General features: G+C 42.5%; 1 protein-coding gene across 2 annotated transcripts in view; it reads left to right on the top strand.

Annotated features, from left to right (window-relative positions):
* Positions 1-16,257, top strand: part of cttnbp2 (cortactin binding protein 2) — a 56,661-nt gene that overhangs the window by 26,857 nt on the left and 13,547 nt on the right. For both annotated transcript variants that reach the window (XR_008416502.1, XM_053884740.1), the window contains exons 3-5: positions 4,334-4,564; positions 10,329-11,730; positions 13,454-13,711. Coding sequence is in view for 1 of the 2 variants with exons in the window: in XM_053884740.1 (XP_053740715.1) it covers positions 4,334-4,564; positions 10,329-11,730; positions 13,454-13,711 (1,891 nt within the window). In the remaining variant the exon portion in view is untranslated. The remainder of the gene's footprint in view (positions 1-4,333; positions 4,565-10,328; positions 11,731-13,453; positions 13,712-16,257) is intronic.

Here is a 16,257-nt window from a genome sequence, read left to right as displayed (position 1 = left end):
CATTGTAGCCTGGATGTGTGTGCTGTAATTCACTTGATAATCTTGGAAGGGAAAGTGCACGGGAAAGTCATCATTGTAATTGTACAGTATAAACAGTCTATCCATCCAGGGCGTCCCTCTGGCTCCATCATCGTCTTTGTCTTTTATTCCTCACAACTGATCTGTTCATGAGAGTAATTCGCTTGTGATCATGTTATCCAGCGTTCTCTTTCCAAGTTCTCTTTCTCTCTGATGCCATGGACCTCATTCCACTGCAGTGTGATCTGTGTTATTTGAAATGTTTGTGTGAAAGAAGCCTTTGTGTTTTGAAAATGATTTAAAGGTGGTCAAAGACACAAAACTGTTGTTTTTAATTTCAGCGTTTCCTCATATGCATAAGTATGTCTGATTTTTCTTTTCTCAAAATGTCAGACTAAAAAAAGCTCTTTACTGCCGATGGGGGAAAATGTGTGTGAATCATGACTTAAATTTAATTGTTGTTTTCCGTAAACAGTGTTGAAGAGGATCTTTCAATCTACGTTTCTGTGTTTACTGTTCATCGTGTGCGAGGACCTGTGTATGTGCAGTTAATTTTTTCTGAGGTTTTTGGTGTTTCAATGCCTCTGCCAACTCACGGCTCTTTAGATGATAATTGAAGAGGATGGATGGAGGAGAGGAGAAGTAATGACTAGTTGTGCATGTGTGTGAGTGACAGCTGGGCTGTGGGATTTCTGCCGTCTCTTCCTGAGGGTCAGTTTATCCTCAGGGATACTCCGCAAAACCACAGTGACTGATCCAGAAATGGATCCAGAGAGGTCAGCTCCTTCTCTCCACTCGTCAATCCTAGGCTCCTATTTTTCTGTTTGCTCACTCCAGATCTGACCTAGAAACCTAAATCCAGATTGGAAGATGCTCCACAGGAGAAGAGGGAGCTGCATCACCTTTTTCAGGAGCGCGCTTGTTCTAATTCTGGTATTTCTACCAGATTTTTAGGGCAACCAACTGTAACTAGTAGCAGTTCTACTCTTGGAAAAGGGAACAGTTGACTTCTACATTTTCATTTAGATAATGCAACTGATAAAACTGAGGTTTATCTTCGATAGGAATGATAAATGTCCCTCAGCAAGGTTTTAATGAATTGCTAGTGCACACGTCTTAGGTCGATATATTGACGCGTGTGTCGTCTCAACAGTCAGCAGAGGGTGTCCAGTCACTGGAGCACTGTCTGAAAGCATCTCTTGATTAAATGTCACACATCAAGATCCATCTTTTTCTTTTGTCACTTTCATGAAAAGTACATTTTTCATTTATGCGTTTAATTATTAGTATTATTTAAATACTGAAAATACAGTAATACTGCTATAATATGGTATAACATTTACTATATAAATCGCAAATATGGCAACAGTTCATCTCTTGATCATACAATTTCAGATGTACTTTAGCCCTATATGTCCCTCAAAACCGATTTAATATCTGTGAATCTGTCACATTCCATTCCAAGAAGAAGAAGAAGAAGAAAAAGATTATTAGTTCAGTTATTTAACTAATGTGTTTGTAAGGTGCCTTGAGCGAATAAAAATGTAAATGTTTGTATTTTCAAAGTTATATCGAATTTAAGTTACAAAATGGGATCTGTTTAAGATCTTATTTTGAAGATGAGTAAGTGGATGTCTATTTTCTTCCTCAATAAATACTTGCAACATATTGAGTGCAAAAATGCCTATCGTGAGTATAAGTTGATAGTTTTGGATTGTACCTGTCTTTTTTTTTTTTAATTGTTGACCTAGTTTTGGACATTTGCTTTGTTAATGTGGCCATTATTTGGTCCGGGTGACGATCGAGGTCATGAGGTTTCAACGCCTGATGATTTCCAGTCGATTGAAATATCTGTCTGTCTGTTCTGGAAGCCGACGAGGCATATGATCGGGTGAACCTTCGATCCTTAAACCCGCCGGCCAGAATAGCCTCAGCATATACCCTACTGGAAGTGGCACATGCCAGGTAGATTGTTATCATCATTTATATCCAATTTGTTTGTAAGCACTGTTAATGAAAATATTTTCCCTCAATAACCACACAACTGATTCAATGTGTGTCTATTATGTATTTCATTTGACTGTCCATGTGGAAAAATAACCTCTGCTATTTACTTTCCCTTTATAGACATTAAATAGTGTCTCCAATTCTACCTGGATTACCTTATTCAGTTAAGATGTTCTTGTAATGTCAATGTTAAAAACTGTGAAGTGAATGTGTAGATTTTATGTTACTGTTGTTTATGTTTTTTTTTTTTTCTTGTCTTTACTTTTGTCAGCTGATTTTTGTTGTTGTTTTTTGGATAAGCAGACATCTGCCTTGTGTCAATATGCGTCTCAGATCATCATCTTGATTGTCTCTATTGTCTCAGTTTTGCTTACTACCGCACTGCTCAGTCAGCCGACGGTTCAGAGAGTGACTTTTCTTAGAATTCTCCGTCTTCTTCCCTGCTCCCTGTCAGTGATCGTGTGTTTGTGTTCTTTCACTGTCTGTTCTCCTTTTTTGGTCACGCATCCTGCAACACCTTCACTCTGTTTGTCTCTGCTGTCTGAATCTCACGGCTATGTTTCTGTTCTCCCACTGTAATGATATTTTCCACTCTTTGAAAACAGAACTGAATGGAACTGCATTTTAATGTGTACATGTCAGATGATGCCGTGCTCACCCTCTGAGAACAAACCCCACTGTCAGTAGGAACAATACAGCGCCAAGAACACTATACATGATACTGATATTCATTGCTGTGGACATTAGATTTAGTTTTTCTTCTGAAATCCGTGTGAGAAGAACAATCACCTCCATGGTATTGATGCTGTTTTGTTGTAGCTGTGAGGGAGTTGATGAATGAGCGACTGCAGCTGTGTGGGTGATGGAGTCTGTTTGTGTCGGTGGATGATCAGTGGCTCAAGCGCCTTGCTGTCATTTCTCTGGAGAAGTTTGCTCTCTTGATCGGCTTTTTTTGTTCGACCCTTAGATTCCTCTGGGGTTGGGAACCCCAATTTTAACCCGATGTCAGAACTGTATATAATATAAACAGTTTAAACAGGTTGGTCTGTCTCCATTTTAATTTCTAGCATGACTCATTTTAGCGTAAAAATTCTCTGTGGTTTGTGTCAAAAATACAAAACTTGCACTCTTTCACTACTGACTCTGCACCAAAACCACTTGGTTTCATCTCCATGTAGCACAAAGATGTCCCTGCTTTCAACTAATTCCATCCCATCTACATCTTCTGTTTCCAAATTACCAGTTGACATCTATAACCTCTGCTTTCTAAAAAAAAAAAAACAAGGTGTTGTTGTCATGGTTCATGATATTGTCATGTTGGGACCTTGTGATACTAAAACAGCTAAGTTGATATCAATTCACTGGAAGCTATTCGATACTAGATACCATTTTCTATTGTGCAGAGATAAAAAATGACACACAATGAAAAAAAAACCTCAGACAATCAATAAAATAAACAACGAACATTTTATGCTGATCTGATGCTGTATTTTTTGTTCAGTTTTGAGCACTGCTACTTGTTGACTTTATTACCAATAACGTTCAGAATTGATGTATTGAAACAGTCAAGAATTGAGTTTTGTCATTATTATTTTTTGTCCTTGTAATTTGTTAGTCTGTAAGAGTCTGTTTTTTTTTTTTTTTTTTACTGTGCTAGCAGTGGCAGAGTTGCTCTAAGTTCTCACCGTAGGTCAACCTTTTTCTACGTCAGTCTGCATCTTTAAAGAGACATGTTCGAGTCACTTCAGTAAGCCAAAGCTTTCTCACCGTGGCTAATGGCTTATAACAGAACTAACAACTAGTTAACAAACTGACATGATTGCGACCCCCGGCCAGAATAACATCAAAACTGTTGGGCTGGATTTGGCCCCCAGACATTAAGTTTGACATACGTTCTGGAGGTACTTCTTTTTTCTGTCTGAAGTAGCGCCTTTTGTTTTATGACAATTGTGTTCAATTGATTGTAACCTGTGACTCACAATTTGTAAGTTGGTGAGAAATGGCAGCACTCAATCCTGAATAAAGTCCAGTTCCTTTCATTGAACTTTCTCATGTTTACTCTTGATTTGGATGTCTGGATCCTGACTTTGATGGCTATTGTCCACTGTTCATAGTTGCAGCAGTGCTGCAATGGCAAGCAGCTACTCCGCTCCGGAATCTAAGAAAAGGGCTCATTTGATGACTCAGTATGGGTTCCCCCTGTGTGTTTCACCAAGGTGTCAAACCCCACAATGTTGTAGAGATGTTTTATTGACAACATCAATCCTTGCTTTCATTCATCTGCTACATTTTTTTCTTTTCTCTCCAGGCTCAGAGGAAGGAGGTCTTTCTCCAGGAGCGATATGGCCACTACAGTTTGACAGACCCGTTCCTCGCTCTTCAGAGAGATTTCGAGTGTGGCGTCCCAGGAGGGGACAAGGAGCGACGGCCCCTTGGCTCCAGCCCCATCTCTGTCCTCGAAGCTGTCATGGCGCACTGCAGGAAAATGCAAGAACGCATGTCGGCCCAGCTGGCAGCTGCTGAGAGCCGGCAGAAAAGGGTAAGAACCCTCCTGCATAAATCTGGAAAACTAGACTGATGTCTATAAATATAGCAAAACATATTTACGTGCTCGTGCCCCATCTCTTGCTCCCGTAAAAGCCATGAGAGGCAGTAAATAAAGGGATGAATAGATTTGTCACAAAAGCACCAAAAATGAAGGGCCAGCAAATGCCTCAGGGTGTGTTTACATTTCTCCATGGATATAAAGCTCCAGCGTTTGGAAAACTAATTTCAACTTTGTTATAATGGCTGACCCTTTTGTAGCTACTGTGAGTGTCTTATTACACAATTTGCAGGCTTGAGTTGCAGGATGCAGTTTAGTATGACAATTTCTATTTTTAAACCCACACCACTCAAACCTCAGTGGCAGGAAGATGTGAGAAAAAGAAAGTGTACGCTTGTCTGGCTGTATTAATCGGATATCATACTGTGTGTGTGTGTGTGTGTGTGTCAACTTAATTCACATTTTCTGGTGTGTCACTTCTATTTTGTATAGTTGACGGTGAGAGCGTAAACTGTGTGTCGGTCTCAGGTCTCTTAAGGATTATATGGTTCTGATTAACAGGGAGCCAGATGCCGGCTACCGTCGCGCCCCACTTTCTCTCTTTCTTTATCCCACTGAGTCAGACACTATGGATACATGAATTAAACAAGAGGAATTTTTATAAGATGTAAATATGGTACAAAATAAAGGAAAACAAACAGTTAAAATGTTCAAAAGGCCAGAGGCAACAGCAGGATTTATTTTAGAGGCAAAAATAATCTCCAGATTATAATGTGTTGTTGCCAATTCTCTCCACTGTTGCACATGTACATGGAACTGAAACAATAAACAAACTCTCCCCGTAACTGACTTGTAAATTTTCCGTGTTGAAGAATGAGAAGAGGAAGAAAATAAAAGGTTGCAGGTTGACGTCTTTGTGAAAAATGGATTACACTAAAATGTGTTGTAGTTGTTGTGATTGTCTTGTGCACCATTTAACTGGAAATAAAAGTGATCAGCCAGAGTGATACTGATCACATGGAGTCCTCTTAGTACAACCCACCCAACCACAGAGAACGACACACTCCACTCAAAAGTTCAGGGGTATTTTTAAATTCTTTAAGTTAGATGTTGAGCAACACAAGCCATGTGAACTTGCTTCAAGTCACACTGAGTGACTTGCAGCTCCACTGTTTTGGAGCAGCGTTTGTCAGCACTACCTAAATTGCCTCAGTGGCCGACCAGTGCCATGAGTACGACCAAGTGATGCGAGCCTGGAATCTCTCTGTGGTATTGTCCGCTCTATATTTACCTCTTTACATCTGCTTCCTCTCTCGTCACCCATGTGAGCCAGCTGCTGAATTATCCATGAGCTTTTAGAATCAAGTCTACTGCGGGCCGAGGACAGACGGGCACTTGAAAGCAGCCCACATCAGCTTTATGGGTATAATGAAGACCCCTAACCCCACGGTCGTCCTCCATGAATCAGTCATGAACTGGTAGAAGCTCCACTTCTTACAGGATCCCACTGTTGAGAGAAGTGTTTCTTGGCTCAGTGGGCAAACACTGCTCAGGTGCACTTGATGTTTTTTTTGTTTTTTTTCAAAGTGGGGTCATGACCGTTGGAGATTGTTTTTTATTCCTAAAAATAGTCTCTCATCGTTTTCTCACAGCTGCTGTGAGGGCACCTTTATTCTGTCAAGAGTCTCACACCAGTCTGGAATAAGATTTTTCTGTGGTGTCACTTTATTATTAAACTGATAAACACATGCACGTTCATGTAGCTCACCACGCTGTTGTCCCTGCCAACATAGACCCCCCTCAATTCTTAATAGATAGATACATGTTGTTATTATCTTCCTGTGTAATTCAACACAAGCTAGCAGAGGTTAAATTGGGCCGGGGGCTCTCCGAGGTTATGTCTGCTGTAATCTTGGCCCGAGATGGTTCAGAGTGCAGCACCACTGCTGTGCCATGACTCCAAGCCATGTATGTATGTTTTGCTTTAGAAAACAGGAGCATTCAAGAGAAGTGGTGTCTTGCTTCCACCTTCCGTAGTTCACAAATGAACAAGTGGTGAAGTGAGAGAATGATGGGAGGAAGAGAGTTTGTGAGAGGTGGTCGCTACAAAACCAAACCTGCTCAGCTGGTACTGCTTTTGTATTGGACTTGTTTTCTCTATTTCTTTGCAAATGACTGTCCAGAAAGTTTATTTTTATAATCCCCGCTCCCCTTCCCCCCCACCTAGCACATCCCACTCATTGCTGCCATAAGGTTAGTTTAGCTGGAAATATTAAATCTTACCAGAGTCAGTCTTTTAAACTGAAAATATGAGAAATTATTTTTTTCAGCAGGGTGTCCTCAATTAATTCTGCTCATTAGTGCCTGTGTAATGTCCTAATTGTGGTGCTATTATAATTTTGCTGAGTTAGATCAAAGCTCACAGATTCTCATGCCTTTGTTTACCCACGGCTTCATGATCGCGGGCGCCACATTTCTGTTCTCAAAGTTATCCACATCTTGTGAGTCATGAGACTCGCATTTGATTGGTCAACATGGCGTGAAAGAGCGCAGCTATTGATGGAATGTCCGATGCTGAAATAAGTGAAATTAAAAAGGATCATTTGATTCTGAATTGAGGAAAACAAGTTGACTTAAGTCCACAAAATCTGCTTCTTAAAATACAGGAAATAGTTTATAGGTGTAGTTCATAGTTGCTCAAATTTTGGCACTTGCTGTGCAGCGGCAGCCGCGCAACGTCGAGTCACCAAAGGCAAAATTGGACCTCAAAATTGATGTTAAAGCAAAGTCAAGTACTCAAGTACTACAACCTGTCTTCAAAATCACAAAAATATGATCACATATTCTCTAAACCTTACTCTGAGCTGCCTGTCTGCAGTCTCCTATGGCATTTGACATGACGAACAAAAAGAGAAAATCATCAGTGCATCATTGAGCTTCATGCAGGGCTCACCATCTTTATCTCAAACCAGCAGGAGCCCCATTCCTCTAAACCAAACACGGAAGTGCCTAGCAACGAATCCTTGATGTAGATGAAATCACCTGAAAATGTGACCCAAATCAAACCATACTTTGTGAGTTGTGTTGCTCAGAAACAGATGGACAAACCAATGCTGCCGAAGACATGCGCGACAGTAATGATGGGTGTGTGAGCTAAAGACAAGATTGATAATATGGAAAACATAAATGTCAACTTTGCATCGCCGCCATGCAGCATGTCGCCACATTGACAGCATCGCTCCATGTTTTTATCCTCATGGGCCTCACGCTGTCGCACAACACGCATAATCCAGACCCAATTAGCAGCTTGTCTTAGCACCTCCTTTTAAGTAACAACTGTTCTTCTCTTATCGCCCACCCCATTCTCCTCCTCAGCATCAGCTGCCGTTGATATTTACTCCCTGATGGTTTGAAACAGGAGGGACTTTCATTCGGGACATGGGTGGGAGGGATGACGTTTGCTTTGTTCGATGCCCGTCAGAGCTCCCCTAAGCCTTGGTACCCTCTGTGAAGCTCACACACAGCCAACAATAGATGTAACTTTCCTAATATAGACGCTGGAGCTTTGACCAGTCAACAAAAATCATTCATGTACTATGACAATGTTTCTCTGAATAGATGATTCCTACACTTTCCAAGGAGTAAATCTGTTTTTGTCTGTTAGAAGTGGCTGTTTTTGTCTTGACTAGTCATTGATGTGTGTTGAGCCTATCTTCCTGTGAACTTATCACAAAATGCTTGTGAAGTCACAAGTGACGGTTTGCATTCCAAGGATTGGTAATTGTTAGAACAGCTTGCTAGAGGTAGAAAAAATGTGCTAAGTACTTTCAGTTTGGGTCAAATATCTGCTTTTTGAGCCCACTCTATCTCACAACCTGTTCACGCTATCTATAGATGTGGCCCCAAGCTGTGGGCAGGAGACGCTATATAAGCAGCCAGAAGGATGCAGGGTTGTTAGGCCGCGTGGAAGAGCTATCTCATCCGGAAGTTTAGACTTTTATCAAAAAGTGTAAACTGCTGGTGTTGTAATGTGTGTGAAAAGTTAGCTCCTACACTACACAGTATGTACAGTGTCAAATGTTTAGGCTAAGGGTGGATGTGTGTGTATTTTAATGTGGGACTAAGTTCAAAGCAACCCACATTTTTAAAATGATGTCAGTGGTTCTAAAGCTGTGGACAGAGACCAGGTCATGATGTGTTGCTTCCAGCATGTGCAAGGCTAAAACAAAGATGATCTGTTATGGGGAGGAACACCTCGTGCTTTGATTAGAATATGTCATCTCTATACTGTACGCAGGTCAAAAGAAGTCGGAAAATGTGATTTAAGATCATTATATTTTACACACCATTAGACAAATATTATTTATGACATTTTTACAATGGAAAGAAGCATACATGGAATCAGACTGCACCATTTTACTATTTAAATGCGGTTTCATATTTTGTTTTGTTTAGGTTTTCATTTTATTATAGTATTGTTTTTTCCTAAATTTAGCCCTATCTGCTTTAAAAAAAACAATCAACTAAAGGGCATGGAATGGATGCACAAAGCTTTATAGGCAATACCGTAGGCCCTCTTAGGTAGGGATGCTTAAACTTTTGGATCTCAGGGCCCACCTTTCCCAGAACAAATGGACCCAGGGCCCATTCAATAGAACTGATTCATCACTCTTGATTTAATTTGTGATCAACAGCCATATTTAATCTACTTACATGACAACAAACCAAAACCTTCTGAAATGACATCAAACTATGTGATCATTGCAAAGATATTTATTTGTCATCGAATATCATAAATAAAAATAATATCTTTTATTGAAACTCCAAAGAAGATATAAATGAAATAAAAATAAATAAATCAATAAAAAATTCTAATTAATTTTCAAAACTGCTCCAACAATTGCTTTCTTGAACAGTTTTTACTGTTGGAGGGGGTGAAGTCACCTTCTTTATAATTTTTTTTTAGGAACTTCTCCATAGTTGTTAACTGTCACAGATTTGCAGCTGTCAAGTCAATTCAGTGACACACTACTGCCACCATAGGTGTCTAGTGTATAAAAACTGAGCATCTCGCGGCCCTCACGGCCCAAAGGTGTAAAACAAAATAACTTTTAGCAGCCCTCAAGGAGGTGCTTACAGCCCAACCATGGGCCCCAGCCCCATGGTTAAGAATCACTGCTCTATAGGGCATCCAACCTGCCAGCTGATTTTTTTGTTACCTGAACTTATTCCTTAAGAATAGGGTCAACATATGCATAATCTTGTTCTTATACCAATGATACGAAGACGCCTTCTTTATGGGCGATATAAGCTATCTGAAATCCACCATGCATTTCTATCAGATGATCTTTCACAAGTTCTGAACCTTCACTTCCAGTATTATTGCCATTGTAATGAAAATAAAGCGGCAAGAGTGTTTGATGTTGCACCGATGCTTCTCACATACGATGAGCGTCAGAACACGGTATGAATAACCAATCTGCAGTGGCGATGCCTGCAAAATAAATGCTGCAGAGAAAAGTGAAGATGAGGCTTTCGTCAAATGACGAAAATTATTGGATAAGAAACATTGCTTGTGCTGAGAATTCCAACATCTCTGCAATGGAGTTAGTGGCTCAGGAGCTGGATTATATGTTGGAAAAGATGACGTGAAACAGTAATGTGCAAAAGTTAAGTGGATAGTAGAGTCTCATGATTTTGGTACAGTTGAAGTGTGATGTTTTTGGTACGCTGACTCAGAGCTTTCTATTTTTTTCAGCTGGAGATGGAGAAGCTTCAGCTGCAGAGTCTGGAGCAGGACCACCGGAAGCTGACGGCACAGCTAAAGGACGAGCGGGAGAAGAACAAACACATTGTCATGATGCTGGTGCGTGAATGCAAACAGCTGGCCACTCGAGTGGTGGAGGAATCTCAGCGGTTTGACGAGCTGCAAGCACGCCTGGACGAGGAGAGCCGCACCTCTGGTCGACTGCAGGAAGAGCTGAACTCAGAGCGGCAACGGAGCCAGCAGATGGAGGCCAACATGGAAAAGCAGCTGTCTGAGTTTGACACCGAGCGTGAACAGCTGCGGGCACGGCTGGGTCGTGAGGAGGCTGAGAGCTTGAGTCTGCGGCAGCAGGTTGAGCAGCTCAGGACTGATCAAGGTGATGGGAAGGATGGGACTCAGCCGGGAGAACCTGCTGCTGCCACCAACACTTTGCCCAAACCAAAAGCTCTACTGTCTGTTTCGGTGGCCACAGAGCCCATCAGCTCTCGAACGGCGTCTTGCCAAACAGATCTCCCTCTCAGTGAGATAGATGGTCCAAAGAAGACCCCCCTTACGATCCCTGTGAAGCCAACCCCTGCTAACTACGTTGGCTTAAGTCTGCCAAAGTCTGCTGGCCGAGGCATCATCCACAACAATTCGACAGGACTGCTGCAGACAGAAAACGGTTCGGAAAACCAGACCCCTCATGGAATACCCAGCGGGGTCAGTCCGCGTGTGCAGGCAGCTCGTTACAAATTCCAGGAACAGGACCAAAATGGAACTGCCTCACAGAGTCCTCCAGCTCGAGACCTCTCTCCTACTAATCGTGACAACTTTGCGGCCAAGCAGCAAGCACGCCACACCGTCACACAGGTTCTTTCGCGCTTCACCAGCCCCCCTGGTGGTACCGGATCACTTCGTCCTAGTCTGCCACACTCTGCGTCAGAAGGCGGCCCTTTTCCCGGACGTCTGAGCCACCCAATTGGCCTCAAATCACCAACAGTGGCCCGAATCGACCGAGGAAATCCTCCCCCTATCCCACCCAAAAAGCCCGGGCTTTCTCAAACACCTTCCCCGCCTCATCCACCCATAAAGGTGGCTGGGGACAGCAGTCGCACTCCTGGTGCTGGGCTAAAACCAGCTACACCCCAACTGCCTCCAAAACCTGCCCTGGAACTGGTCCCGGCCCTAGCAGCCTCTCAGGTGGGTTCATGCCCTCTCCCTCGCTCCCCTGTGCCCAGTGGTGGCCCTCAGCAGACGGCAGCATGCGTAGGGTGCCCTCCGATCAACAGTCCCGCCACCACTGTCAATTGTCCCTCCTCCATTATACCCCCCTCCACCACCCTTTCCATTAGTGCTCCATCCTCCTGTAGCCCCCGCGCCTCCACAGGCGGCTCCCTGGCAACAGCATCAGGTAAAGGGGAACCTCAACACTTCAGCTTCCTCCGGTTCTGCCTCTTTTTCTTTACTATCCTTCCAATGCATAAGCTTAGCTTAGCATATTGCTCAGGTCACAGTGAAATGAGGCTTACGAGAGGAGCGTCTGCCAGAATAGCAACCCGCTCAATTTCATTTCAAACTGTGAAATTGTCTTGCGCGATCCACTTACACAATTCTCATCTCTCCTGCTCTGACCTTAATCTTAATGTCTCCTCCCTCTGGGCCCCTCCGTCCCACGTGTTGTTGCTCTCAGTGTTAATGGTGGACTTTTACAACATGCTGCTCAAATGTCAGACGCTGTAGCAGGCGCAGAAGGGGAGTTAGGGTAAAGTGAGGCCAAGTTGTCGGGGCCCCCACTCAAACATGCAGTTAGGAATTGGGTTCTTCCTACCAGTAACTGCTGTCCACTCTGAAGCTGATGCCAGAGGCTGCTGCTCCCTTCCCTTTTCCATTCTCCACTAGCACGACCATTCTTCACCTTCATCCTCCTGTTAAGATGTGTCTTCACGTGTTGTGCTTCTGTCTGTGAAATGCATGCTGTGTTAAACACAAGGAGTGATGTATTTCTCTGCTCAAAGTTGGGTGCTCTTTTAATACTTGGATGGGTTTTGTCCAGCGACAGAGATCCTCCTAAACTGGGACGTTGATGCCTCTTGAATGTGACCGTAAATAACCAGAGTACATGACAAGTGCCTGCTGTTACGCTGTTCTTTGAAGAGAAGAGGATATCTTGACTGCAGGAATGATATAGGCCTGGCATGGCATGGTGTGTCCCGCTCCAAGCCAGTGGTCATTGAGTGACTACTGCTAGATCATGACTTGAGTTAGGACTGTTACCAAAGCTCACTTAACCTGCCTAATGTATGAAAAAAAATTGGGTTGACCACATTTACAAAAAAAAATGACAATGGACAAAACGTGAAACAAAGTTTGAATAATCTGATTTCTTTCGGGTGGTCTTGACAGTTACTTATATAAGTGAGTCATGGAACTTAAACCGTACAGTAGTATTTCTACCAGACAGGTGACTTTTTTTTTCTCATCTGCATGTCAAGCCAAGCTAAAAATGTGCCCACTTTAAATGATCATAAGAGACCAGGCAGCAAAACACTAGCTCTTTGTTCACTCTCGCCTTAGCTTGATTTCTAGCATCAAATGCTGCATGCTCAGTGCAGTGGTGGTTTCACAACTCATTTCAGTCTTACATGAATTACATGACTTTCAGGAGATAAGAAGATAGGTTTCATGTGAGGGACTCGCCACACAATTAAGGGATTTCTCCCTGATTGATTTGTGCATCTCTGCTGACTAACTCTTTTGTTTTTACCTGTTCAGGCTCCAGTATTGTGACTTGATCTTTTCTGTGTTGTGTATTCACACGATTGTATGTCTTTTTTTCCCCTTTTAAACAGTGGCATGAATTTAAATCATTGTCTTTCTTGTCCATACTTTTCTGGTTAATGCCGGTTTAAATGAGAAGTTGTCAAGCTGGAAACAGCAGTTTGTTTCACCTAAACAAAAACCTAGGAAACACATGCTGACTGTTGGTCTGTGAAGTCACTCAGTCTGCTTCTTCCCCTCTGACCCGTCTGGCTTCCTCACACCACTGCTCTCCCTCACCCAGCACTTCTAGTGGTGCCCCTTCCTCCTCCTAGTTTAACCTGTGGTGCTCCTGCTCCTCCTCCTCTCTCCTGCAGGCTGGTGTCCCCCCGTAGTCCCCCCCCTCAGCGGCGGTGGGCCTGCTGCCCTGGACGGTGGGCCCCCTCTGCTCCTACAAGCTGCTTCCCAGGGAAATGTCACTTTATTGTCAATGCTGCTTAACGAACCAGACCCGACCACCAATACCACCTCATCCACCAACACCACCACGGACAACAATCATCTCGACCAAGACCCTCATCTGTACCACGACAAAAGCTCTGCTCTGTTTGCTGCTGCTCAGAATGGACACGCAGGTAAAGAGGCTTTTATTCGTTGGTTGTCTTCAATAATTTATTTTGGTTTGGTGAGTGAGCCACAAAATCTACACAAAGTTTGTGTTAAAACCCTTTTATCTGATGCACCACTGATGTGCTGGTTCATTCATTGTATTGAACATGGGGTTGGGGTCTGGCTCATATTGTAACACCAGCCGGAGGCTGATATTGATTTTCTATGGATGACGCACAGACACACAAACAAAGGTTTCATGACAGATTGATGACACGTAAAAGTCAGCCGTGAATGCCGGGGTATGCTGTTTTCAAAAGGCTCAGCAGTCACAGGATTCACACTCGTGTTGCTCCAAATGCAAACAACTATGGATGATAAAAGTAGCCCAGAATATTGACTAGATATGTCAATCTATTTGTGGACAGTAGAACCATGATGCATGTCATTGGTGAGCACCGTCTCTTATGATGTTCCTTTTATGGTTTCTAACTAACCTGCTGATCATACTGTTGATGCATTGGGATTTATTACCACCACCAAGGAGGTCATGTTTTTGTAGGTCTGTCTGTTAGCAAAATGACTTGCAACAGTCCTGAACATGTTTTCAGGAAATGTTAATAATGGGTCAGGTCAAAGATCATTATTTTGTTGGTGTTGTGGAGGTCCTTCTGGGCTGCAACTCAGTACTGTTTTAATAGTCGACTAGTCACTAACTATCTTACTATTAGCTGACTAGTCGATCGGTACAGGTTAACATGCACAGCAACACATCTGATCGAGGTGTTAAGAATTAGAAATTTAATTGTTAAAAATGGGTCATTGAGCAGTGACATCACGACCACATTATTGAGTTGTGTTTCTTGTTTAATGCATTGGTTTAGTGTGACATTGTCCTCATCTGTAACTTGCATATGACCACTTCTCACCTCAAACCTCCAGTTGTTTAAATATGCTTTTTACCGTGACTGCAGAAACTCCCAGCAGCTTAGCGTCATTTTATGATTCTACTTAAGCACTTGAGGATTATTCCTTCATGCAGCGCCATGACAGATGAGTAATCGTCGCAGCATAAGCCCCCCGCTAACAGTTAAAGGGAACGAGACCTAGATGTTCCTGACATCAAATCAGACATGTGCACTGCAATCAGATTTCTGTCCCCCCACACGCCGCCAGCTTACCTTTGCCTATAATCTGCTCACCACCGTGATGAAGAGCGTCTGCTGATATGCAGCCAGACTGAAACTTAGCTCTGGCACTCACTTCGACTCAGAATTGGTAGAAGAAGGTTCCTGCCTTGTTTTGACGTCCAACAAGAATATCTTGGGATTTTTTTTTTTCTCTCAACTACCCAAACTACCCAGGTTTAGACCTTGGTGTTCCAGATCCTTCGATTTCACCATGAAATATTCATCATGTAAGGCTTTTATGAATACATAATGTTGATCTTATATAAGTCACAGCCTTACATTTATGTATATACTGTGTGTATATGCAGCATGTGGCCTGTGGAGTTCTTCTCCACCTCATCTGGCTGAAACAGCTGAAGTACTCTAAACTCAGGGAACACACCCCCTTAAAAGCTAAAATGTCCTCATATCGCGCGACTCTGCCAGTCCACAAAACATAAATATTTAATTTGGCGTCCCCGCTGAATAAGACTTCAGATCTTGTCTGAAGGTTTTAACCCCACTCTGCTCCTCCCCCGCCGCTGCGAGACAACAATTTAAGATCCACATTTGAGTCAATGTTAAAGGGTCAGAACCCAAATATAAACAGAATAACCTGCCTGTAAATTCCACCTTCGATTCACTGTCACCGTCTTCACCGAGGTTGGCTCTTTTCAGTCTTTTGTTTTCCTTGTCATGTCCACTTTTTATTGGGTGTTTATCTCAAGTGGCCAGTCAAGAAATGATATGGGTTATAACATTTTTACTTGTATGTATTGGTGCTGAATTAAAGGTTTCAGTCTGGATTGTGACAGATGCAACTTTCAGATGATGCTTTTCCTGTTACATTTCATCTCAAATTATCTGCATCCGTCGGATTTAGGGGTCTCACCACATCTGGACATTAAATATATTTCATATAAACCTGAAAACAAACAATAAAACAATGGAATTCTACATTTGCAATTTCATGTCCCCTCAAAAACAAAAAGACTAGTAGAGAGAAGGTGATGTTTCTCAACTTCATTTATTGTTTTGTGATGGAGATGGGATGACAAGCTATTGGCAGAGTCAGGATGGACACGTGCTGTATTAACATGGATCTCATAATTGTTAAAACCAACTGTGTCCTCTAATTCAGGGGTTCTTAACCTTTTTCATCTCGGGGCCCATTCAAGTAATAGAATTGATTCATCACTCTTGATTTCATTTGTGATCAATAATCATATTTAATCTACTTGCACGTGAGCAAACCGAAACCTTGTGAAATGGCATGAAACCATGTGGTAATGCAAATATATTTGTCATAGAAAAGTCCAACCAGCAACAGAACCAGGTGCAAGTCATGCTCATCAAATTTACTAAAGAAAAAGAGAAAAAATACACTTGTTTCAAACTGTTGA

This window comes from Synchiropus splendidus, chromosome 14, assembly GCF_027744825.2.
Source record: "Synchiropus splendidus isolate RoL2022-P1 chromosome 14, RoL_Sspl_1.0, whole genome shotgun sequence".
Lineage (NCBI taxonomy): Eukaryota > Metazoa > Chordata > Actinopteri > Syngnathiformes > Callionymidae > Synchiropus > Synchiropus splendidus.
Note: the sequence above shows the minus strand (reverse complement) of the source record. Positions and strands in the feature narration are given on the sequence as shown.